The sequence below is a fragment of the Candidozyma pseudohaemuli genome (assembly GCF_003013735.1).
Source record: "Candidozyma pseudohaemuli strain B12108 chromosome Unknown scaffold00010, whole genome shotgun sequence".
In the NCBI taxonomy this organism is placed as follows: Eukaryota; Fungi; Ascomycota; class Pichiomycetes; order Serinales; family Metschnikowiaceae; genus Candidozyma; species Candidozyma pseudohaemuli.
Window position 1 is genome coordinate 97,392 of NW_020194444.1, and position 23,963 is coordinate 121,354.

The 23,963-nt window shown below is 44.6% G+C and overlaps 8 protein-coding genes across 8 annotated transcripts; 1 reads left to right on the top strand and 7 right to left on the bottom strand.

The window, feature by feature from the left end:
• Nucleotides 1-37: 37 nt before the first annotated feature.
• SNX4 (Snx4p) lies at nucleotides 38-1,873 on the bottom strand (the record flags this gene model as incomplete). Its single annotated transcript, XM_024859026.1, has 1 exon — nucleotides 38-1,873. The coding sequence occupies one exon, from the start codon at nucleotides 1,871-1,873 to the stop codon at nucleotides 38-40; it is 1,836 nt and encodes a 611-aa protein (XP_024712700.1).
• A 193-nt stretch (nucleotides 1,874-2,066) lies between these two features.
• DCW1 (putative mannan endo-1,6-alpha-mannosidase) lies at nucleotides 2,067-3,437 on the bottom strand (the record flags this gene model as incomplete). Its single annotated transcript, XM_024859027.1, has 1 exon — nucleotides 2,067-3,437. One exon carries the CDS (start codon nucleotides 3,435-3,437, stop codon nucleotides 2,067-2,069), a length of 1,371 nt encoding a protein of 456 aa, XP_024712701.1.
• Nucleotides 3,438-3,872: 435 nt separating this feature from the next.
• On the bottom strand, nucleotides 3,873-5,597 carry C7M61_003693 (uncharacterized protein; the record flags this gene model as incomplete). The annotated part of the gene is made up of 1 exon (XM_024859028.1): nucleotides 3,873-5,597. One exon carries the CDS (start codon nucleotides 5,595-5,597, stop codon nucleotides 3,873-3,875), a length of 1,725 nt encoding a protein of 574 aa, XP_024712702.1.
• A 1,382-nt stretch (nucleotides 5,598-6,979) lies between these two features.
• On the top strand, nucleotides 6,980-8,485 carry C7M61_003694 (epsin; the record flags this gene model as incomplete). Its single annotated transcript, XM_024859029.1, has 1 exon — nucleotides 6,980-8,485. The coding sequence occupies one exon, from the start codon at nucleotides 6,980-6,982 to the stop codon at nucleotides 8,483-8,485; it is 1,506 nt and encodes a 501-aa protein (XP_024712703.1).
• A 98-nt stretch (nucleotides 8,486-8,583) lies between these two features.
• ESC4 (Esc4p) lies at nucleotides 8,584-11,136 on the bottom strand (the record flags this gene model as incomplete). Its single annotated transcript, XM_024859030.1, has 1 exon — nucleotides 8,584-11,136. One exon carries the CDS (start codon nucleotides 11,134-11,136, stop codon nucleotides 8,584-8,586), a length of 2,553 nt encoding a protein of 850 aa, XP_024712704.1.
• A 446-nt stretch (nucleotides 11,137-11,582) lies between these two features.
• CLB2 (B-type cyclin) lies at nucleotides 11,583-15,547 on the bottom strand (the record flags this gene model as incomplete). Its single annotated transcript, XM_024859031.1, has 2 exons — nucleotides 11,583-13,009; nucleotides 14,590-15,547. 2 exons carry the CDS (start codon nucleotides 15,545-15,547, stop codon nucleotides 11,583-11,585), a joined length of 2,385 nt encoding a protein of 794 aa, XP_024712705.1.
• A 189-nt stretch (nucleotides 15,548-15,736) lies between these two features.
• C7M61_003697 (uncharacterized protein) lies at nucleotides 15,737-22,072 on the bottom strand (the record flags this gene model as incomplete). The annotated part of the gene is made up of 2 exons (XM_024859032.1): nucleotides 15,737-21,175; nucleotides 21,413-22,072. 2 exons carry the CDS (start codon nucleotides 22,070-22,072, stop codon nucleotides 15,737-15,739), a joined length of 6,099 nt encoding a protein of 2,032 aa, XP_024712706.1.
• Nucleotides 22,073-22,845: 773 nt separating this feature from the next.
• Nucleotides 22,846-23,388, bottom strand: APT1 (adenine phosphoribosyltransferase; the record flags this gene model as incomplete). Its single annotated transcript, XM_024859033.1, has 1 exon — nucleotides 22,846-23,388. One exon carries the CDS (start codon nucleotides 23,386-23,388, stop codon nucleotides 22,846-22,848), a length of 543 nt encoding a protein of 180 aa, XP_024712707.1.
• Between the last annotated feature and the right edge of the window lie 575 nt (nucleotides 23,389-23,963).

Below are 23,963 nucleotides of genomic sequence, written 5' to 3' on the forward strand. Positions count from 1 at the left end.
TGCCTAAGCGAATTTTTCGTGTATTGCGTTACCTTAATTAGGAGAGCTCTTCAAGCCTATCGATAAGCTTGCTCTCAACGTCGCCCCAATTATCCACCAATTTCTTGTAGAAATCAATCTCTTGATCGCACAAATCAACCATGGATTTTTTCAACAGCCTTTTGTTGAACCTGTCCCAGTTAGGGTATTCCTCGTTGATGATTCTGTTGGTAAGATGGTTGACGAGCTGCGTCTGTGACTTGATCTCGCTCTCAAGCTGATTGACTCTCTGCTGTAGCTTTTGCTTCTTGCTATCGGAGTGCGTGGAGCCAATGTGAGGCGTGGCTGATGTGGAGATGGTATCCTTTATAAGCTGAGTGGTGTTATTCACAATACCTCTCTGCTGACTTACCATGACGGGAGTTGGTCCTGGACCATGATTGCCACCAGTGTGCCCGCCCAAACTTGCCAAATCTGCTCTGGCTTTCGCCAAGTAATCTTGAAGCACCTGAAGATCGATCTTCTTGTTGTGCTGAAGCTCAATGAGCTCTGTAAAACGTATGATGTACTTTGCACAGTCTTTCAAAGAAACCAAAAACGACTCGTCGACGTATCGATGAAGTGAAGACCAGTGTTCAGAGAAGAATAATAGGGAGTCTGAAAACACTTTGAAATTGTTCTGAAAGACAGGGTTCTCGCTTGGAATTGAATTTAGAGACAGGTTGGGATCAACCTTCAGGTTCTCATTTGCTTGTGTCGTGACGTTTTGGATAGTAGCCAATTTGTTAATCTGCAAAGAAAACTGCTCGTAGTCAAGCTTCAAGTCGCTGTGTTTGCGATTGAGTTTGCTAAAGATCTTGTCCAACTTGATGAGGTTCTCGTAAAGCTTCTTTAGCTTGTCACTTATCTCAAGTATATCCTTGTTAGTTTCTCGCTTATGCTTTGAGGAGGTGAAGTAGTTCATAACGGTCTCGGTGAGCAAATCCTCATTGACCACCTTGCCCAAGAATCCGCCTGACTCGGCCTCTTCTGGTGCAGAATTCTTTGAGACTGAGAGATTCTTAGTGAAAGTTGACCATTCGGAGGAGTCACTTATGAAGTAATGAAACACAGACAGCTGGGAAAGGTACCGATGCTGGCAGATAAACCTGATGAATGTGTCAAGAGAGTGGAGTCTCTTGTGCACGAAAGCCGTGCTGAACGTATCACCCGTAAGGTATTTGAAGTTCAGCTTTGGCGGGAGTGGAGGAACCAATGACTGTGGGAAATCGTTTATCAAACAATTATGCAAGAACCTGAAGTCTCCATAACGCCTCCTTATCTTCACGGTCACGGACAGCTCGTCCTTCTCTGGCTTCACGCTAGAAAGCTTGGTCACCAGCGGATGGTCTGTTGTCGTTGTGATGAGGTATGATATGTACTGCTTTGCATTAGCGTCTCTGTCACTGATAGGGTGGCTCACTCGCAGGTCAATGGTATACTTCTCGAAATTCTCACTAAACTCCTGTTGCCTGAGTTCATCCTGCTTCAATTCGTCTTCCGTAGGAATTGCAGAAGTTATGTTTGCCTGCGGAGTGGTCTCAGGAACATCTGTGGTATTCGAAGGTGAGGATGGCCCGGAGGCGGTATCCAATGCAAGCGCTTCGGCGGTACTGTCTCGAGGAGCAGGGTCCTCGGAATCTTTAGGTTCTTCTTCTGGAGCCTTTGGTTCGCTCAGAGCTATGGTGGAAGTCTCAACTGGATGATCCTGTTCGAGGGCCAACTGGCTGGGATCCTCATTGTCTGAACCGTCATGGCCCTCTTCCGGAATGTCCTGGTCCCGCAGGTCCTGTCTGTGCTTACTTTCGTCTTCTCTATCCCATTTTATCGATGTGAATGGGTCTTCTGATGCCATTTTGCTAATATGTTGATAAGGTGTTGTATGTAGATTGTTTAAGGCTATCGAGCGCCTGTCCACACTTATCAGTCTAGCCGCGCACGACCATTAACACCTAACTCTGGGGTAGACGAAATCACACCAGGGGCATAGTTTACAAAAACAATATTTTATAGAGTCACATCACATTATAGTACACAATTTTTTATCCTTATATCACCAACCAGGTGGCCGTGCCGATAATGGCAACTCCAACTATCGCAGTGATGATACTGGCACCTGCCTTATCCTTAGCATGAAGGTCAAGTGGCTCAGCGTCCGTTTTGGCAGCAGCATATCCCGCAGCCGGGTTACCGATAGAGGTACCTCCGGTGTCAGCAGTCAATGGTGGAGCTCTATCTTTCACGAGAAGGTTTTGCATAACCTCCAAAGCGTTCATTTGTTCACCAAGACCGTAGGTACCATCCCAAGAGCCATTGGTCCACGAAAGACCGCACGTGTGTCCATCGGAACCACCACTACAAGAGTAGGCAGCTGCATTGGCGGAGTCAACGAGCCATCTTCTGATCTGATCGTAGGTCTCGGGCACGAGAATCGATGTAAGCCCCAAGAACCGCGAAAAGTATGCCTTAAAGGAACGCTGATCCTGATTACACGAGTAGGAATCACTCGTGGGACTTTGACATGCAGCCTCGTACATGATGTGGGCATCCTCGGATTTCTTGTAGAAAAAGACCCTGGCGGAGTGCAAGAAGTTCAAGGTACGGTTGTGCCACTTTTCATCCTCGGTGTAGTTCCACAAGTAGGCACAGCCGGCCAACATAAGACCCTGGTTATAGGTCCACTGCCATTTGGTAACATTGGAGCAGTTATCAGGCGCGTGGGTACCGTCGTAGACAAACCACTCCTCGCCCTCGGTCAAGAGGTTCACGCCGTACATCCAGTCAAAGACCTTCTCGGCCCAGTCAACGTACGAGTCGTTACCCGTGTATCTGGCCAAACGTGCACTCATGTGGAAAAGAGCACCGTTGGACACGGAGTTCTTGTAATCGTAACCCGAGTTCCACTGGAAAATCTGCCACCGCAAACCACCGTTGCAATGATCCATGTCCCATCTAGAGCTCATGGTGTTGAAGACAGCCTGCGCAAGTGCAAGCCAGGCCAACTTTGGGTCTTCTGGATTGGTGAAGTTGTGTTCAGCAGCAGACATCACTGCAAAGCCCCAAAAGGCCTGATCATCATTACCTTCAGTGGTACTCTGATTCAATGGAACATAGTTGTAGTGCTCACCGACCTGGTAGGTGAGAGCCTGCTTGATGAGGTCGTCGTATTTGTGGTCATCCGTGTAATAGGAGTAGTCTAGGAGGGATCCGAAAGCACCGCCCGCGTGCCACCAGTAGTAAGGCCAGGTGAACATGCCGATGGTTCCGCCGTATGTGTTTCCCTGGTAGTAGTTAAGCAATCCTTCAGCAACTTGGGAAGTTGCTTCCAAGATTGTGGTTTCATTATTGGTATCCAACCAAACGGCTGAAGCGATTGAAGCGTACGAGGCCCACGCTACGGCCAACAGTAGAAGTCTCATGAGTAGCGATAGACAGCGAGTGGAAAAAATTCAAATGAAGGTTGTTCCTTGGATTGATCCCTAATAGCTTTTAATTCCTGTCTTCAAAACACGCAGATCAATCAAATGTAGTCCCTGGTGACACTTCTTGTTCTTTTTTCTTGTCCTTATGCGGTCCTTTTTTTTACGTCTCTCCACGCTCTCACTTTTTTTTTTGCTGTTCTCTCATCCGCGATCGCTCTGCCCCTTCGATCCCTGAGAAGCGCGCTTATATTTAACCGCTGTATTAAGGAATAGAGTGTTTTACGGATCAGAAGCTAAAATTAAGTTTGTCGATTGTAAAAGCTATAGTACATTCCGTGGCCTAGCGCCAATATTTGTGAACTAAATACCTGAACTAACAGTTGGCTTGTATCTTCTTTTCTTATTTCTGTACATGGCAGACTCTCAGGTAAATCAGGCTCCAAACGCTGGATCAACCTCCTTGGGGTCGGCGTTGTCGGCCAGCTCCTCCTGCCCATTCGCTTCACTCTTTGCACCATCATCGAGGTGATCTTTGCCCAAGTCAGCGGACTCTGAGTCTTGCGCTTGGTCACTCTCGTTGGCTTCTCTATCGCTCTGATCACTCTCGCTAGCCTTCTTGTCATTGACGCCATTCTGAGAAGGTGTGGTTTCCTTGACTGATCCGGTGCCACGAAGTTGATTAATCAGTTTCTCGAAAGACTTGAAGTTTTTGGCAAACTGGTCTGCGTCGACAGTGAGTCCAAGGTCAGAGTACACCTTGGAGGCGTCGTCTTCAAATGACAAGCCTCTGCTGCGCATCTTGTTGTCGAGGCTTTTGAGGAAGCTGTCGCTGAATTCACTTTGGGCCTTCTTCGCTATCTTTTTGATGATGATTAAATTGGTCTCGGTGACAAACAAAAGCTCTACGCTAGTGCTGCTGTCAGCCGTGGCGAATGTCTGCTTGAGGGGAGGCGTTAATAAGTAATGGTTTTGTTGACTAACCTTGGACACGATGGGGACAGTGTTGTTCAACTCCGAGATGTTATTGCTTGTTTGCGTGAGCTTTGCAGGTGACAAGGAAGCGAATAGTGGATCCAAATAAATCAGGCGGAAACTGTCCAACATGGTTTTTCGGAACTGTTGTTCAGAAGTGATTGGCTTGTTTGAATTAAGTGACTCGACCAAGTAAGAGGCTAGCTCAGATATGTATGTGAACGAGCCTTCTGCACTGTCATTACTCATCGCTAGGAGGAAGTCATTGAAATCACTGTAAACGTGAGGGCGGCTGTAGGGGTTGGAGTAACAGTCGTTACACAATCGGTAGACAGTGCTAACGCTATCCTCCAAGTCCAATGGGGAAGAACATAGTTCACAAGACGTGGGGGCCGCTATTCTGCTTCGGTCTCCTTGCTTCTGTTGGTAGTGCCTGTAGTACTGCTGCTGCAGTTTGAACCCGGGTTGACCGATCTGTGCATCAGGGCGATTGATGGCTGCAGCTGCGATTTGAGCCGCTGTTGCCGTAGAGGTTGCCCCAAGCTGTTGTAGGTTCCTCCCATTGTTGGACATTCCAGATGCATTTGGGCCCACGGATGATAAGACACCACCAGTAGCGGCGTTGGCGATAGCCACCGGATTGTTGATGTAGGGTGACGCGTTACCCATCAGCGGCAGCTGGTAAGCTGACAGACCAACTGAAGCGCCAGGGTAGCCCGGACTCATACCCAGCTGACCTCCGTTGTAGGAGTAATTCTGTGCATAGTTATAGTTTGGGGAGGCTGCGCCCATGCCCTGGTTGAGCCCTTGTTGGCCATACTGCTGTTGATTGTAACCCTGACCGGCGGAATTTGGCTGCTTATAAACGGAGAACTGTGCGTTATACAGCTGCTTCGAAGGGTTCACCAACCCAGCATCCCTATTAGCCTGAATATCTGACAAAAGTTGATCGGCGGTAAAAACATCGTCATGAATGAAGTTGGCATTCTGGTTTTGTTCTTGGAACTGGCGCATACCATATCTCATGGTTTCTTCAGCCAAAGGCTTTCTCAGCTTCTTTTTGGTGCGCTCGATAATTCTACATTTGGCACAGGTCTTGTATTGCTGAACTTCGGGAGGCTCATCGTCCATTCTCTTCCTCTTGCAACGACGACATCTTCTCAGGTCACCCTCGTACATCATCATGATGATTAGCGCGTTTTTGTATGGATTGTGTTGATACCGATTAGGATCGAATGTTGGTTTTTTTTTTTACGTTGTATTGGATGTAGGTGACACCGGAATAATTGGTGCGCGCACGTCTTTTTTAGGTCAGGTGGCTTGCATTACTAGTTGGATGGCGTTTGATTAGTCAGCAGTAAACTACACCCTCTACAGCACCAAATGTCGAATACTCCCAAAAGTTTGTGATAGGTTTTGGATCCACTATCGCTTGATATTGAATTCGCGGTGCAGGAGAGACGTTTTTTTGTGTTTTGGAGCGCATTCGCACCCACGCACTAATTGACAGATAGCGTGGAGAAGAACCCTGATATGAGATAGCCTCAATTTAGGTCAACCGGAAGATTCGGGTGTCATCTATTTTTCGGAATTTGGTTATTTCGCTTGAATCATAGACGTGAACCGATTTTTATCACAAATTGAGGCGTTCTGAATTTTTACGACCGCCATTTAGATTTTTAGACCAAATGACGATTACGCTGCACTATTGCGAAACGACTGGACCACGAAGGATACGAACTGCACTAGGCAGTTAAGAAGTTCACCACTTAATTGCTATATATCACGGAAGTAAGTGTTTTTATAGGACTTTATGAGTCCATACAAAGCCACATATTCATTCACGGTTGAATTTTTTTTTGGCCAAGAAACCTATGGCTCACTACACTAGCTTCACTGAAATTCGTCAGTTGATACATTTGCTTGATCAAGAAAAAACTCAATTTCGAGTCAACTCAACCTTTTCAATTCTAGATTGGGTTCAGCTCGTTGAAGACCTACTTCCACCAGGGACATTCTCAATATGTAGACATCACCTTCATGAAGATGCTGATCAAAAGTTGCTGTCGTAGCAAAGAAGGGCCATTGAAGCAGCTTTGATTACTTGAAAGTATAAAAGGACACCAGCTCATAAAGGAGATGCTGACAAATGCACCTCATCGAGAAAAAATTGTTTTAACTACTAAGGTTCATTACGTGATGATCTCTTCGATAACTGCATTTGAAGAGTCCATAAGATGTGCGATTTCGGTAAGCAACATTCGGCCCGATGCGCAGTGGCTGCAACTTGTCAATTTCCCCGAGAAAGTATCTCGATACCCATCAATACACGAAACTCTGGCATACAAAAAATTACCCGAAGTATATGACCAAACAAAACACAGCCCATTTTCTTCCTCAAATTTTTCTCAGCCGACTATGACAAGCTTTCGCCTGTTTCTTTTTTCAACCACCCATTGGTGTACGGGTCTTGTTAGCTGCTCAACCACCTTCCGCCCCTAGCAAGGCGGTTAACGCTTCTAATATTCTTAAGCCTTTGAACAGAACCCAACCCTTTTCATCAGACCATGTCTAAGATCGTTCGAACTATCAAAAATAAGGCGAATGGCTATCTGTCTGCCCAAGTTTTGGTGCGTAATGCCACTTCGAATGACCCCTCCGGTCCTACCACGTATGAGATGGAGGAGATAGCTGCCGCAACCTATAACAATCAGACGGAGTTCTTAGAGATCATGGATATGCTTGATCGTCGTCTCAACGATAAAGGTAAGAATTGGCGTCATGTGGCCAAGTCATTGACCGTCTTGGACTACTTGGTACGCTTTGGATCCACAAAGTGTGTGCTTTGGTCGAAAGACAATTTATACATTGTGAAAACCTTACGTGAGTTCGTGCACTTTGATGATGCAAGCAACGATCAGGGAGCTATCATTAGAGTGAAGGCTAAGGAGTTGGTTGCGCTCTTGCGTGATGACGAAAGGCTCACGAGGGAAAGACAAAACGCCAAGTCGAACGGTCGCAGAAGAGACGAGGAGAGAAGAAGACCAGAGAGACCTGCAAACGAGGACCCCTACGATTCAGATTTGCAACGAGCTTTGGAACTTTCTCGTGAGACCGCTGAAGAAGAGAGAGGTAGAAACACAAGAAACACTGAAGCTGACGACCCAGAGCTTCAGGCGGCATTGAAGCTCTCGCTTGAGGAGGAGGAGATGAGAAAGCTTAAGAACCAGCAAAACGATAATTTGTTGGATCTCAACGACAATTATGGCTTCCCGCAGCAGCAGCAGCAGCCCCAGTACTACTATCAAACTGGGCAGTTCCAGCCTCAATACAACCAGCAATTCTCATACTTCCCACAGCAGCAGTCTCAACAGCAACAGCAGTTTGACATGTTCGGGAACCCAATTCAAGCCTCGAACACGGGGTTCTACCCTCAGCAACAACAACCACAGCAGTTTTCTCAACCTCAGATTCCCCAATTCACCGGTTTTGCAAATCCCTCTGCGGCAAATAACACTGAAGAGTTGAAACCTCTAAAAACAGGATCTAACAATCCTTTTGCTTTGCAAGATTCTCTGTCACAGCAGCAATCTCAGCCTCAACTGCAGCAGCAGCAGTCATTAAATCAGATGTCTCAGAACCAGCCATCATTCTTTACACAGCCACAATCCCAGGCTCCAGCCCAGCAACCCGCTCCCCAGCTCAAGCAGCAGGCCACATCCTCGTCCAGATTCAATGATTCTCACGAACTCAACAACCTTTTGGCTACTGGTACAGGTGTTGACACTTTTGGCAATACTGGAGCCACCAGAATACCACACCAGCATACAAAGACTGGTACATTCATCAATTCTAGTGGCACGGGCTACAAGCAAGCACAAAATGACATGCGGTTGAGCTCGAATGCAACAGGAAATCCGTTCCTCAATACCGGTATTGGTGCAACCGGACAAAATGGCCCTCAAATGCAAAACCAGAATGGACTGCAAGCACCTCGTAGAATTGACCCAGCCCCTACTGGATTTGGATTTGGAAATTCGAAAGAAGGTGAGCCAAGCTTGATTGATATATAGAGATATCAGACGCCAATCGAGGCGCGATCTACGTGCTCCCCTTGTTGCATATGGTAGGCGTTAGTCTATGTATTATTAGATTTTTTAAGAATGTTGACTCAATCGAAGGATATTAAGTAGTCAGGGTATTCATCCAATTTCAGTTTGAAAATAGACTTGACACACCAATCCCACTCAACGATGATGACTCCCTCAGCGTTTAGCGTCCTCGAAGATCTCTTATCCTTTTCTTTGTGAGCAATCAAAATGACTTCGCCATTGGCGTTTGCTAGCAAACTGTTTTTCTTGACATTCATGGAGACCTTTACTTTTTTAGTCTCCTGGACTCCATGTTCCTTTAGGATGCTCGCGATCAAATCTGGACCACCATTCAAATTAGCTGATAGATTCAACCTCAAATCTTGGAAGACTGAGCCCTTATTTGAAGAGTTGAGTAAATGTGTGAGACCACTCTCTTTTGCGCTTACACCCAAGTCTTCATTTATTTGTTTCACAGGTACGACTGCGTCCAAATAATACTTCTCGATCAGATGCAAGGCTAAAATTTCATCTGGTGATTTATCAGGATTCAATTGAATCGAATCCAATAAATCTGAAAGATAATGTGGATGTACGATGCTGTTGCACTGTGATAGACTTTTGAGAAATTTTTCCGTTCTCAAAACTTTTGGGGCGACTAAAAGGTCAACTTTTCTTTGGCTCTCGTAGTCATTAACAATTTTCAAGCCTATTCTCGCAAGTTTCACAACGTCTGCTCGATTCAAGGTAAGCTCAGCTTCACACCCAGTCATAATCGCGGTTTGCTCAAGCACTTCCAATTTTCTCCTCTTTTTCGCCAACGGCGTCCCACTTCGGGGACTATCTTGACCATTACTATTAAGTTCGATCTCTGAGTGATCATCAGGGGAGTTCGCTGACCTTTTTTTGTTAGCCTCAATACTAGACTCCAAGTCTTTCATATAACTGTTCATTTTTCTCGTTGACTTCAATATTGAAGCATAGTTGTTGAGATCCTCCATATCACTGTGAAGCTTTGAGGTTGCTTTTTGCTTTGCTGATCGGCTCAAGCGAGAGCCAACAGTTTCCTTTGGCTGTTCACTTTTCTGGGAAACAGATCCAGCTGTTGAGTACTGGGCGCCTGTGACTTCAACGTCTTCAGAGGGTAGACTTAAATGATCACCTCCTTCAGAAGAGGCCTTTTGTTCATCTGATGCAAGTGCGATGTTCTCAATCTTCTCACCTGTTTCAGATCTTGCATCGAGAACATCTGTGGTGCTATCATCAATATTGAGCGATGTCTCCTTCCTCGAGGAAGTTCCGAGAAGGGTATCATCGATGATAGCCGTGCCAAGTTTTGGGGTCTCTTCATTCACCTTTTGGTAAATACTTTTTGCTGGATCGATGTATTTCCATTTCGCAAAACAGTGTTCGATCCATAGATGGTTCACAATCTTAACATCAGGCCATCTGCTTCTTACCGCCATGTACTTCTCACCTCTATGCTTTTCGGCAACCAAGTAATTATTTTGTGAATCAAGAGTTTTGGTAAACAGAGCACCCATGATGGAAATGAGCTGTGATAAGTAGTGTCTAGCATCACCGCTATAGCCCGTGACACTGATTCTCGCCCCGGACAACTCTGGGACATGGGTCTTGGGAATTGGGAAGTTTAGTAGGTTTGAGCTTAAAGGTGTGATATATTGTCTTCGAACGACCACTTGATATAGCCATCTTAAGCTTGCGACCTCCACATGCCCCGAGTCGACGCATTGTTGATACTCAGAGCCCTCACGAAATTTCCCGACGTAAACATTTAATTGTGAAGGATCAAACTCTTTCATGACAACACCGCCATGCAGCTGTATTAATTCGTGAATGGACTCACGAAAATGTTCACTAAATGAGTGATCAGGGGCAAGATACACGTGTTTACCTTGAAGCACGTCCGAGGCATCATTCGGTTGAGAGGCAGACGAAGCTTCGTCATCAAAAATCGAATCAGCAACTGTGCCCCTTATTTCAAAATTAGGTTTACCCGTTCGAAGAGTGACAGGGTCCGAAAGTCGATAAGGCTTTTCATCGAGACATTTCTGTTCTCTGAAACAGTCGTCGAGCCAGTGCGGTAGAACAATTTGTATTTTGAGATTTTCACGTTGTTTTATGTTGGCAGCAAGGACGCTCTTATTGTTTGAAAGATCGTTCGCTATCAAGTGTGTGGTGTATCGGGATAGAGAGTCGAGATATTGGCCTCCAAAAGCTCGCACGCCAGCATACATCATCTCCTTGTCCCCTTCAGGTAGATTATCAGCAATGCAAACTACGACCTTGTCCATAAACGGTAGCGGGCGAGGAGAATAAAGTCTGTAGTTTTTTCTTTGCGACGCCAGCTCAGAATCCTGAAGCCATTGCGGTGAAGTAATTGGCAACATAAGATCTTGAGCTCGTGAAAGCCCAGTAAAGTCGTAGTCCCAAGTTATTATGTGGGAAATATTGTTCTTGCTCATGTCATCTAATGACGACTCTGGGGTCAGAGGAACGGACTTTCCACCGTTCCTTGAGATAATCTCCTTAATTGTAGAGAGAGAGATCTCATTGTCTTTGGAATGGGAGTCTATGATAAGGAAGTTCGTTTCTTCAAAAAGCGCACTCATGGCTGTGAGGGCTGTTTATCAAAACCTCTGTGAGCATACGCGTCAAAACTTGATGTATATATCAAGTTTTCCTACTCGCGCCTGCCAATGCAGTCTATCAACAACTTCACTACAGTGACAAATGAAGTGATGTATGCTTGAGAAAATTTATATAGCTATTAAATCAATTTGATACCAGCTTCTAATCTTTTGTCAAATTCTCAAAATGATCGGCTCAACAATATTATGAAATGAGGGAAGTGCTGTTGTATGAATGAGTGTCGTGAGGTATGAATCGGAAAAAAGCGATGTAACTTGTCAAAATCCTTGAGGCGAAACCATCTTTGGCAGTGCCAACTCTGATGTTGCCATGACAGAAATGAAAATGCAGGGAAAGATCTCATCGATCTCGTTTGAAGGTGAAAGGGGTGGTTCATGAACTTCTTGAGGGTGAGTAAAGACTAGGATCACTTAGAAATCTTCTCGGTTAAAAGCAGCTCGTCGAATAAATCCTTCTTTTCTGCCATGAACTTCTTCGCCCAGCTGCGGCAAACAATGCTTGCTTTCATGAATTTCCGTGTAGCGTATTTCTTGAAGAATTCATCGTGTTCCACTGGGGAAACAAGATACTGAACTATGAGTTCAATACATTCTCTCATATCATTAACGCGGTATCCTCCAGAGTAATGGATCAAATTTCCATTCCAGACAGGGTCTTTACCGAGTATGAGTCTTGAAATGTACATAGCAGCTGCGGAACAGAGCGACGGAAGCATACCGATGAAGCGATAGTCAATGATAGAAATCTCAAGGAGGTATTTGCCGAGAGTCCTCAGTTGAACGTCGTAATCATCAGCCTTTGAGATTCGACGCAAGAAGTTCATCGGATTAGGGTAGTTGAGATCAAAATTGAGGATGGTGAGAATGTATTTCTCTGCTTGAAGGATCTGGTCCTCAGTATAAGATTCGTCAGTGAAATAAGCGTAATTCTTCACTGATGGTGAAAAGACTTCTTCGTACTTTGCAGCAATGAAAAGTGACCCTGTGGCCAAAAGCTGAAGCTTGTCTATCTGAACAACTTCAACGGACATGAATCTATCCATGATGTTTATTGCCAAGAAGAGAGTTTCCGGCAAAAGTCGAAACTTTTGATGCATCTCTACGAGCCAGTCAACAAGAATCGAGCGCATCTTAGGTTTGAGTTGGGTCTGCTCAAAGAGGTAGTTTGGATCGGGAAGTGTTTTTTGTTCGAGCTCGTGCAAGTATGGGAAAATCTCGTTGACGTATTCGCTCACCATCAATGGATCGTCATGGTCCTCCTCGTCAAGATCCTGCCACTCATAATCAATACGCTTAGACTTCTTGAACTTGGCCACACTTGTCTCACTTGATATATGGAGTTTCTCGACCAAGTTGGTGCTCGACTCTGTGGCTTGTCTTTTCCTCGGGAGACCACGAGGCTCTTCTGCCAACGGCGCCAGTACCAGCCCAGCGGTCACAGCCTGAGATTTTCTATCTTTTGAAGTTTGAGCAACCTTTATATCTTTTGATATATTGTGGGCACCCAATTCGCTTGTTTGCTGGCGCAAGGGTGCTCCTTCTCCTCCTCCAAGAGGCTTTCTTCTGGCGGTTGGACGGGTTGCTGAACGGGACGCCCCATACTGTGACGACACGTCACCCAAATACTGACGTTCTTGGGTGGCCTTGTGGTTGGGTTTGGCACCATTTCTATGGGTAGCCTCCTTCAGCCGATGAATTGTATCTTGGTTCTTAGCCTTCGCTCGGGAGACCCAGGCGTCGAGACCGTCCCGCTTATTCTCGTTTTCATTAGTCGCAGATGACATGATGGATGCCTGTGCTGCAGACCTCTTTTCAAAAGCTGTGTTGACCAGTTCTTGCCAAAAGTAAGTGTGGGAAGGAGGTTCTCACTTTTGGCGCGTACAAAAAATGTCACTGACTAGGGCTCAAAGTGAAGGTGCACCAATACAGAAACAACCTCTGTTTTATTGACGAGCTAATGCTTTAATTTAAGTTCGTGGCTTGCACAGCTCCTTTGAATTGAAGTTAAAAAGTGTTAAAAAAGGTTGTTATAGGAACAAGCAAGTGTCGGTGGGTGTATGGCACACTGACAAGGCAGGCAGATTGGGAAGAGATCGATTAATTCGGAAAGGTAAATACAGCGAGCAAGAACAATTCGCTCCTTTGCATAACAGACCCGCAAGGAAAACAAAAAAAAAAAAATAAAAAAAGAAATGATTTGGAGGAAGGCTGGCGTCTTTGTGCTTCGCGTTTTAGGACAAATCGAAGGAATTTCGGCGTGAGAAATGCGAGGGAACGAGGCAACAGTTCGATTCACCTTCCTAATTGAGGCGTTTGATCAACAAAGTTTCTGATTCGCCCTACAACTTTGCTAGCGTCGAAAATGATGCACCCCAGCGTGGATCGGAGACGGAATGAAACTTATTACTTAAAAAGTTTACATTCCCATGAAGATCTGTTTTGGTAGAATTCGGCCGTCTCTTGAATGTTCCTCATCCTCGCGAAGCCGTTTCTACAACTCCTTTTACACAATGTCCGTAGAGTCGTGACGCAGATGATGTACAATTAAGCGACGTAAATTGAGCCCTGCTATACCAAGGAACGTTGTTGCATTCTCATAAGCGGTTAGCCGAAAATCGTAGTTCTCAAGAATTGCTTGTCTAACGCCTACGACAGAGAACGAAGGGACTTTGCGACATAGTATTGAATTATAATTTCATTGTTAGCGTACCCTAAATACCAGTTTCTCACAGTGTATTGCTTTGCTGCCGTATTACTAGCTCTCAAAATAAACAAGCAGCGCGCTTAACCTCAGCGCGTCGCTCCAATGATTGCATAACGCTGGGCCTCACGGCAACGCCTAAATGCAGTTGGTAAATGTGGATAACATCTTAACAATTCGTGATTGACAAAGTAGTGTTGTTGCGTTGCGAATAAATGCTTGGGTTGTACCATCCCAATTCGGTGAAGGCTTCTGTCAAAAAACGGAACCCCTCCGCAAGCCACAATAGAAGCGTGGAGCTGCTTTTTATATCAAAAACCTTAATCTCCCCTCTTGTCGCATCTAAATTGTCTTGTTCCAATTATATCTACCCATCAAATTTCTCGTTGCGTCATTACCTTCATTCTCAACGTGTGGAGTGGATGATGAATTGGGTCTCGTCGATAGTCGACTGGCTGCATTTGAGCAGGCGCTGCAAGAACTTTTATCACTTGAGGGTCGTTTGTCATTTCGAAAATGACTGGCGTTTTTGATGGGCTGTTGATCCTGTAGTGTGGCATTGATTTTCCTGATTTCGCAACACACTTGATCTATTACATCAGCCACATGCTGCATTTGATTCGTATAATTGACTTTTGCATCGTGCAGGGTTTCATCAGCCGGCGACAAATCATAGCACGTATGAGGATTATTATCTTTATTCTCGCTTGTACTTCGCCCATTGATCTTCTCTTCCTTGGACTCAAATTCATCGTCTTGCTCGTCACAATGGCTGGTCTGAGCTTGAGACGCTGTTGCATGCTTTGTATGTGTTTCCTCTAATTTTCGTGTGAGAGATGACAATCCTTCTAGTAAAGCCTTCAAGTCTTTCAGGTTTATGTTCTCGTCACCTTTTACCGCAAGACCTTCTTTGGAGACCTTGTCTACCTTAGCTTGCGCCGATACACTTTCAGCCTTTAGAAGACGCTTATCATCAGCATGATCCTTGATACTGCTCTCATACAAGGTTTTGTACTTCACGAGCTTCAGTCGTAGCAAAACATTCTCCTGCGAGAGACTGGAATCACGAAGTTTCAGATCCTTCCCTAGAATTTCCATTTCAAGTTCTTCATTACGATCTTGGAGCCCGCGAACTTGCAGAATGAGTCTATCATGACTTGCCCGTATTTCGTGAGCCTCTGATAATTGAATTTCGAGTTCCCGATTCGTTTGTTCGAGGGTTCTGTTCTTCTCTTGTTCAGCTTGTAGTGCTTTCCGGAGTTTCATTGCAGAATTGGATATAAACAGTGAGTACTTGGTATCAGGGAGAAAAGTATATGCTTCATGTTTGTTGGCGTGAAACTGATCATTTGATATGCTTTCGAGGTCATCAAGGAATGAAAGATCAAAGTCTTGTTGCACGGTGCTTCGACTTTTTTCTTGGAATGGTCCCGATGGGTGCTTCGAGGGACTTCCTCTGAGACGTTGCAATTGCTTATTTGGACTATCGTAGGATTTAGCTGGTGATGTGAACCTGGACGGCGGAGCCTTTTTACCAGCCATTGAGTAATTGGAAAGATCCATCAATGGGTCCGTATCATACCCTTCTTCGATATAAGGTTTGCATTCTTCCGCAGAGGATTGCGTCCCTAGGTATTTGTTGAGAATATCCTGGGTAGCTTCACGATCCATGATATGACGGAGGACAGCTCAATTTTAACGCGTGTAAGTGATAGTGAGATCCTTCTGAGCTAAACAACGCGACTAATTGTTGATATCACGGCGCCCCAGTGCAGGATCGAGGTTATCTACAGCAGCTACATACTCGATAATTGATGCAGATTTTTGGTGTATGTATTCGTTTTGTCCTCACTGAAAATTTTAGACATCATCATTCACGCTAACATGAACCAAGTAATCCAAACTCTTTCCAATGGCATTGATGTGCCACGGGGTCATGCTGCGGAGTTTCGTTCTATGGGCAGAACTTGTAGTTTCATCTTTATTTGTGAGTGGGCAAATTCCAATGATGTAGTTTAGATGAATAAGCTTCTTGAATTGATTGAGCAAAATTTTCATGATGGTGTTGAGATTCCATTGAGATGAGCAGCTCAAGAGCGAGACTTCGAAGGTCATGAAGTTAGTGGATTCCTCGTCTCCAATTTCTTTGATCAAATATCCTGTTTTCATTCCTAGCCTCGTCGGAGAATTGGAGCAAGGTAGTGAAGTTTGAGGAACAAAGCCCACAACATCAAGGTTCTTGTCTCGGATATAGAGATTGTGCTCATCAATGATATTGGATTCTCCATTATGACTCTGCACTCCGCTATCTTGTGGACTCAAGAAGTTTCCGGGGGCATTCACAAACTGATGCGGGGAATGAACATGTAAAGTACTTGAATTGATTGGTGAGGCAATATTGTTGATCTCATTAGTACCTGGAGAACTTGTGTACGGTATTGGAAATGCCTTAATTAGATCAGTACCACCAAGTCCACACATGTTGTAGCTTTTATTGACAGCCATTTGGTCAGGGTTTGCGGGACTTTGCTCACCCATTGGAGCATTCGTTGCACCTTTACCCTGATATCCGAATGTGATTTTGGGCAATCGATTTGCCGAAAGCACAATGAGAGAGATCTCCTTGTACTTCGAGGTGAGTCGTTTCCAGAATACTAACTCATCATCGGGCAAAATACTATTCACACGAGTTAAAACGAGGAACCTCTTTCCACTAGTACCACACGCGCTGCGAGATTCTTCATCACCAAGGTATTTGAGCAAGGAGCTAGACGTATCCCACAATTCGCTGATAATTTGACCGATGTCTTGTCCATTAGTATTATCACCTCGTTTTGATGCACAATACCATGACTTTGTGTAAGTGACCACGCCATGCGGGTCAGACCAGGCAGCAGATACCCATTTTCGATCAATGGACCGCTCATAAGCGACATGAAGAAAAAGATCCTCGGCAAGTGTTGCACCATCATCATTATAGAGCCTGCGATTGGAAACCTTGAAGTTCAAGCTTTGCGGTCTTTCTTTGAGCAACCTTGTGAAAAGGCCAGCAGTCCCTCTAGTCGTTTGAGTCGAATATCTCATCCTGCTATTCGGACACTTGTTGTAAAGCATCATCGATAAATTAGTAAGCTCAGCGCTCGATAAATATTTGAGTCTCCTTCGGTTGTTAGCCAGCTTTAGGATGCTCTGCCAAGGAATCACATGAGACAAAACTTCGACAAGTGAGAGTTGGTGAATATTTAAAGACGCCTGAAAGTCTCTGCATATCTTCGAAAGCTGTGAAATCGAGCCTATGGTGTCATCAAAGTTGATGAACAAAAGAAGCAAAGGCCTGTCAAAATCGAATCTGTTATTCTTGTTGATAAGATCTAACTTGATCAACTCCGCTAAAGCACGAAGTCTTTTTCCCAACCGATGATAGAACTTTGTGTAACCGCATTCAGCTTCGGATTGCTCCAACAAGATAGTTCCGTTCGAAACTCCTTCAAGGTCTGCTCTATTCTCAGGAGCCAGCAAAGATAGTTTCTTTATATCCCCAAAATGATTATTTTTGTAATTGTTCTTCAAAAGGCTGAGAAACGAAAGGTTTCCCCGTTCAAAAACATCGTTATCAAATGCTCCCGTCGTCGTTGGAGAAATAAGAAGAACCTGAAATGTTCGTTCGTGGTTGACAGGCTTGAGGTTGAGATAGCGCCAGAATCTCAAACCCACAAAATCAATATTGATGATTTCCGAATTTGGCTTCAAAATCTTCACTTTTGCGTCAGAGGTAGGAAGGGTAGCATGATCTTCATTCTTCCGCGAACTCCATCTCTGTTCAGCTTCAGTTAAATGCTTGGTGTATAGCTCTGCATTCCTTTCATTTTCAGGGCTTTCATGGTAAATACTATCCCAAAAAATAGATTTAATATCGGGCAGATCATTCTCGTTACCTTCATTCAACTGACCCAAAAACCCTAGATGGTTATCGACCGTGTTCTCGTCGATCTTCTTTGATGACTCAATGTTGGTTTCGGAATATCCAAATCGCAATTCATCAAGGCTAACACGAAGACTGAGAGGAAAAACACTTTTAAAAATCTTCAACATCAGCTCGGATGGCTCTGTCTCAACACATGGCCCGTCGTGATAAAAATGATCTTCCTCAGATATCTTTGAGCGAGTAGTATGTCGTGCTTCGAAGTTTCCGAAATCAAAAATAAGATTTGAAGTTATCCATTTAAGGAATTCTGCTAGATCCTTACCTTTGACCGTGAGTGCGTGGTACCTCTCAACATCGAGGCTTTCATAATCTTCAACAACGTCCATATCAAATCCCGACAGCATGGTAACAGCATCCCAGCTTTCTTGCTCTTTTCTCAAAAAGAAGACCGGGGGAATTGTGAGGACATTTATACTCCTCAAAATGAGCGGAAGACAGTTAGAGGACTCCCCAACAGCGCTCGATGTGCTTGTAACCGGGCTTCCTGCGCTTGTTGCAGGAATTGATGTGTCGATGTCTTTTGAGTCGTTACTGATAATTGCAAGCTCCTCTTTGGTATCATTCGGATAAATGGGTAATGGTGACAATGATTGCGTGACCGGATCATTTATGAGGACCGGACCAGCCGGCCCAGGAGGGATCTCGTCTTTGCCGCCCCACTGTCTGTGCCCTGAAGGGTATGGAGATAAGTCTTGTTGCGCCATGTCAATATTGGAATTTGCTGGGGGAAAGGGACGCACTGTTTCATTTAACGAATTATGACCGACAATAGTAGGGTCTTGGTTGAGAGTATTGAGCCTGAGAGGAGATGTATCCAAATCCTCATTCCCATACTCCTCATCCTCATCACTCTCTTCCTCGTCTTCCTCTTCGTCCTCTTCATTCATGCTATCCTCCATAGCATCATCATCATCATCATCATCATCTTCACCAAGATCGTCATCGTCATCCTTCCCATGTGAACGACGGTAAGGATGACAATCAATACTGGCAGAGCCGTCCTGGGGGTATTCATTTTCGACGCGGCGTCCAACTTGATGGTCAGGCATCCCAGACTGTGCAGCTTCCTGAACCTCAAAATCAATCTCTTGATCCTTAATTGGAGCCGAGAGTTCTTTGCTCGTGAAACTCGAGTTTTCTTCAGGGTTACCTTCGATAGGTTGCTTCTTAGCCTTCCTTTCAGAAGTTTTACTCATATCATTTTGCCTGGCTGCGAGTTCATTAGAAAATTGAAGTGGGGACCCATGACTGACACTGGTTTCACGAAAACGCCGGTTTCGATGTTCAGGATCGGATGCTTCATCATGTTCGACGTAAAACTTTCCACCTTTTCCGTATTTCGTATCAATGCTACTTTTGATGACAGGGTTGAATCTGATGGGTGAAAAGACGTACCCTGTACCTTCCTTGACAGCAGCATTTTCTGGTGGTCGATCATTCGTAGGTCTTTTTTCCCTTTTGAAGAAGCTTTTTTCCGATGCAGATATTGAAGGTGTGAAGACCGCACTAGCCGGGACAACAGGCGTTGGAATGATCGGTAGAGGGGCACCAGGGTCTTTGTAGGAGCCAATATCCTTGTCAGATATCATCTGGTCTCGAGGTATATTCACAAATGTTGATGGGGAGTCTAATCCTGGCGTTGAAACACGGTTGTAGGCCGAATCAGCGCCTTCTTTTGCAACATGATTAGCTGACAACTCCTCTGCGTCACTAAGCTTAGACACTATTGGATTAGAATCAGCATCAGTCACAAGAAGGTCACTCTTTGCATTTGGTTTAGCAACATTTTCATCGTTGACCTCTGACCCAGAGCTCTCACCAAAAAGATCATCATCATCGTCGTCATCACCGACGTTTTCACCCTCTTTTTCGTTGTCACCCAAAATTTTTACTTTTGGCAAATCTGAGTGGAACTTCTCGCTTGCAGCTGCTTCACGGGTCTCCAGTCTTTCCTCATTCCACTTTGGAACGTCCGATAACTCTGGTTTAACAGAGTTTGCAGATGGAGTCTGATGGAAGTCCTGATAGGAAAGGTCATCAGTCATCGACATGACTGGTGTTTCAAGTTTCACAGAAGTGTCGTCCATGAAAGCAGCATTCCCAGAACTTTTACCAGTCGAAATGGGGCTGACCCCATTAGCAGACGAGTTTTGAGAAAACTGCGGAGCAGTAGATATCGGCACATCTGGCAGAAATGATTCGCCTTTTGAATGCAAGTGTCTCTCTTTGGAGGCGATACTGAAATCCATGAAGCGATTCAAAAGATCCATAGGATCGGTGTTACACGAGGGTGAAGCTAGGGCCGTTTCGCTTGTGCTCTCATCTCCAAACTGTAGAAGACAAAGTTCCCAAGGCCACAAGATGAATTTCTTGTTATCAACTTCATGTATAAAGTGTGAGATGTTCGAGGTTTGATTGTTCAAGTGTTGAAGATTAGGGATCAATTTGGCCCAGAGTATTTCTTCTCTTTTTGATAGGTCAATTCCAGTACTTAGCTTCAAGAGTCGAAGGAGATTGCTGCTCGATTTCGGAGGACTGAGAGTGAATGTCAGATGATAATCGGAAGTGTCATACAAATGGCAACGTAGGCCAGATGGTATCACATAGATGACGAAATTTTTTGTCAAACTCATCGACGAAGCACTCAATTGTATAACACTTGAGAACCAAAGATCTAAACGATTTGTTTGGAATAGAGACACAATTAAATCTCCATTCTCCAATACGACAGGATCAATCTGTATAACCGTGAGTCGACTGCTATCACCTTGTATTTGGCTCGCCAAGTAGTTGCCAAACAAGTAGTTATTTGAATTTTGACATAAGTTGAAAACAATCATCTTCTTTACTGCCTTGAAGAAAGTGAGGCTGACAAAAGCCAATTGATCATCTAGTGGCTCTGAATCTTTTTTATTTGTACCCTGACTTGACAGACCCTTGGAAGGTTTTGCAAGCGAGGCTGCATTTACCGTAAACTCTCTTTTGAAAGTGAGCTTCGGGTATAGTTCATCAAGTCGGCCATGATTAGCACTAGAAGTGTCCCCTGGCTTGAGCAAATCCACCCCTGCCTCGATATGCCCTAGCTTGAATTGATATAGACATTTGTTGTAGTATGTCAACAAAATTCGAGGATGCTGGTCTCGTATATGAAGCTCGAGCTCTAGTAAGAGTTGATCTTGAGTTGGATCTGTCGCAGTGTAAATATGGACCTCTAGCAGTTGTAGATGAGCAATCTTGTAAAAATGTGTCACTATACCAGATACCGATGGCAAATCAGGCATTTTGGCATAATCTTTTCTCCAGCTTGAGGCCAACTGAGCGATGAGTTCTTGGTGGTTGACAGTATGCGCACTGATTGATTCTACATGAGTAACGTAGGTGCGTGCAACACAATCACCCATTGAATGATAACACCGAACATGGTCTACAGAATTCTTAGAAGTCGAAATACGCAACTTTGAATACTACACCTTGTGATTAAGTATTGTAAATTTATTGACCATTGAATGTCCAATACTTGGTAGCTCGTGCATTTACTGGGTGTATTGAACCGGATTGGCGAGAATCGCCTCGCTGAAATCAGGAACTCCAAGCTTGCTTGTATGGCCCCATGGCTTCTTGGCATTTTCGTTATCTGTCGAGGCAGCAAAACAAGCTAACCAACCCTCGCGACTGTACTTTTTGTTGACATAATTCAACGTTTCAGGGTGGATGTATTGAGTATGCTTGCCCACATTATCCAAGATGGTGGCTATCTGAAGGATTAATCCTAATGTTGTGATGTTTCCACTATCGCCAATGTCTTGGTGACGAATGACGGCTTCACACACTGCTTCCGCAAAAGTCTTATCCTTGGCTTCTTCCTCAATGAATTCTTTTGCTATAAAGCCACCGTAAAACTCAAAGGACATCTTTGTAGCTGCCATATTCTTTTCTGTAGTTCCAATATCATGAAGCAAGCAAGTCGCAAATAGAACAGTCTTGTCCAAATTCCACTCGCGAAAATAATCATTGATTATTGCAACTGAGTAGAGATAGACCCTAAGCGAGTGGTAGAGGACCTTTTCGGGAAGCTCCTTGGAGGCATACGCCAAAACTTTCCGGTCCAAGGGAGAGTCTGGAAGTTCTGGTTTTTGCGGGGTTGGTCCATTGCGACTAGTTATGGCCTTCGTGGGGTCTCTCGTGATACTATCGAAGCCGTATTTGTTCATTTCGGGTTATTGCATGAAACGTAGTTGAAGGGCAAGCTATTTATGGGCGGAAATCCTCGTCTTTATATTCCGTTATAAAGTGGGGTTCCAGCCTCAGTTGCTTACAAAGGGGTGCTTTAAGTTCCGCTTGCTACTGATCCTCCGTTTGCCGTCCATTGTGAATGATGCTGCCGAGACTTTTCTCTTTACTCATGACAAATCAGTATTCAAGCGCAGCAATTGCCCATCATGGTTGTTAGATTCTTCTGTGTGCTTGTGTATTGTGCGCTTACCAGTTCGCAGCTTCAACTTAAGACTTGGCTTGAGTAACTCAAACAACACTCACTCAAAAAATGGAACAACTACCTCCATCGGATCTCACACGTATGTTACATTAAAATTGCGTTACCATTCTCGGATTGCTCAATGATGGTGACGTGGAATTGTCTCGAATTTACTAATGCAAGCTATCTTAAAAGCCTCGGATCTCGCCGATGAAGTTCAAACCAAGGTTTTTGAGCTCTCGATGGATGCTACAAGAACTTACAAAGTGGAAAAAGATATCGCAACGTATTTGAAGAAAGAGCTTGACTTACTCTATGGAGCTTCATGGCATGTTATTGTTGGCAAATCGTTCGGATCAAACGTGACTCACGAACAAGGGTACTTTGCTTACTTTTACATCAACGATCTTGCGTTTTTGATTTTCAAGAATTAAACTGTATTGTTCTATAACAATTACATCTCTTGGATGTGTCTAACAAGAAGTGGTATGCCATCGCAGTTGAAGTTCACTACTTCTTCTGTCCTGACAACAACGTGAAGGAGGGACTCTTCAAAATGTCGCGTCCCTTTAAAAACTCTAATTCCATGACAAAGAGATATTCGAGAACATCTGCGCCTGCTTTGCTGACAAGTTCTCCTGCGGCACTTGCGCTTCCACCAGTGGCCAATATATCGTCAACAATAACAACCTTGGAACCTTTGGGAAGAACCCCTTCTTGGATCTCAAAAGAGTCTTTTCCATATTCCTTCTGGAATTCTGCTCTCAAGGTTGGCCCTGGAAGCTTTCCAGGCTTTCTTACGGGAACGAATCCTGCGTTAACTGCCAATGCCAAAGCTGGCCCAAATAGAAACCCTCTACTCTCTAATCCCACAATGTAGTCGATTTTGGTGTCTCCAAGATGCAATTGAAATGCTTTAACTAGTTTTCTGAAAAGCTCGGGCTTCGCAAAAATTGGCAAAAAGTCCTCAAACAAAATGCCTTCTTGAGGAAAATTTTCAAATTGCTTAAGGGAAGATTTCAACTCTTGCGCAATGGTTTCGATTTCAGTCATATCTAATGGTTATAGTTGGGTAACTTCCCAACATCTAAAAAATTACGTTTTTGAGGAACTGGTAAACCCGTACCTCATCTACCCACGATGCCACATTCAATAGTAGGTTTGCTACGCGCAGGCGTACGCTCGTTTAGAGCAGTGTGCCACATTGAAGTAACTTTGGATCTGATACACATCTCACAACTGGTGAGGAGACCAAAGCTTTTAAGTGAGACATGATGTTCCAGGGTCCGCGGGATACTGTTAGAAACTTGATGTGAGGCTTAAACTCCAATCGTCTCCAGCGGCTTTCCTTAAATACGTGAAACTTGCGGGTTAGTTGAATTTGGACAGTCTCCTTTGGACTACCGACGCAGACGTACTCTGCGGTCATGGTGGTGCTTCCACCCATTGTGCTCTCAATTCCGTGAGAGAGTTTAGCCATGAGGACATTCAACAACGCGATTTTGAAATTTGTTGACGCGCTTATACCGTAGGTATGTGAGATGGTCGCCTGAAGACTGCCTTTTGCACCGTCTTCTAAACTAAGGCACCCTGTGTAAGGTACTCCACTTAACTCTTCTGTCTCCTCA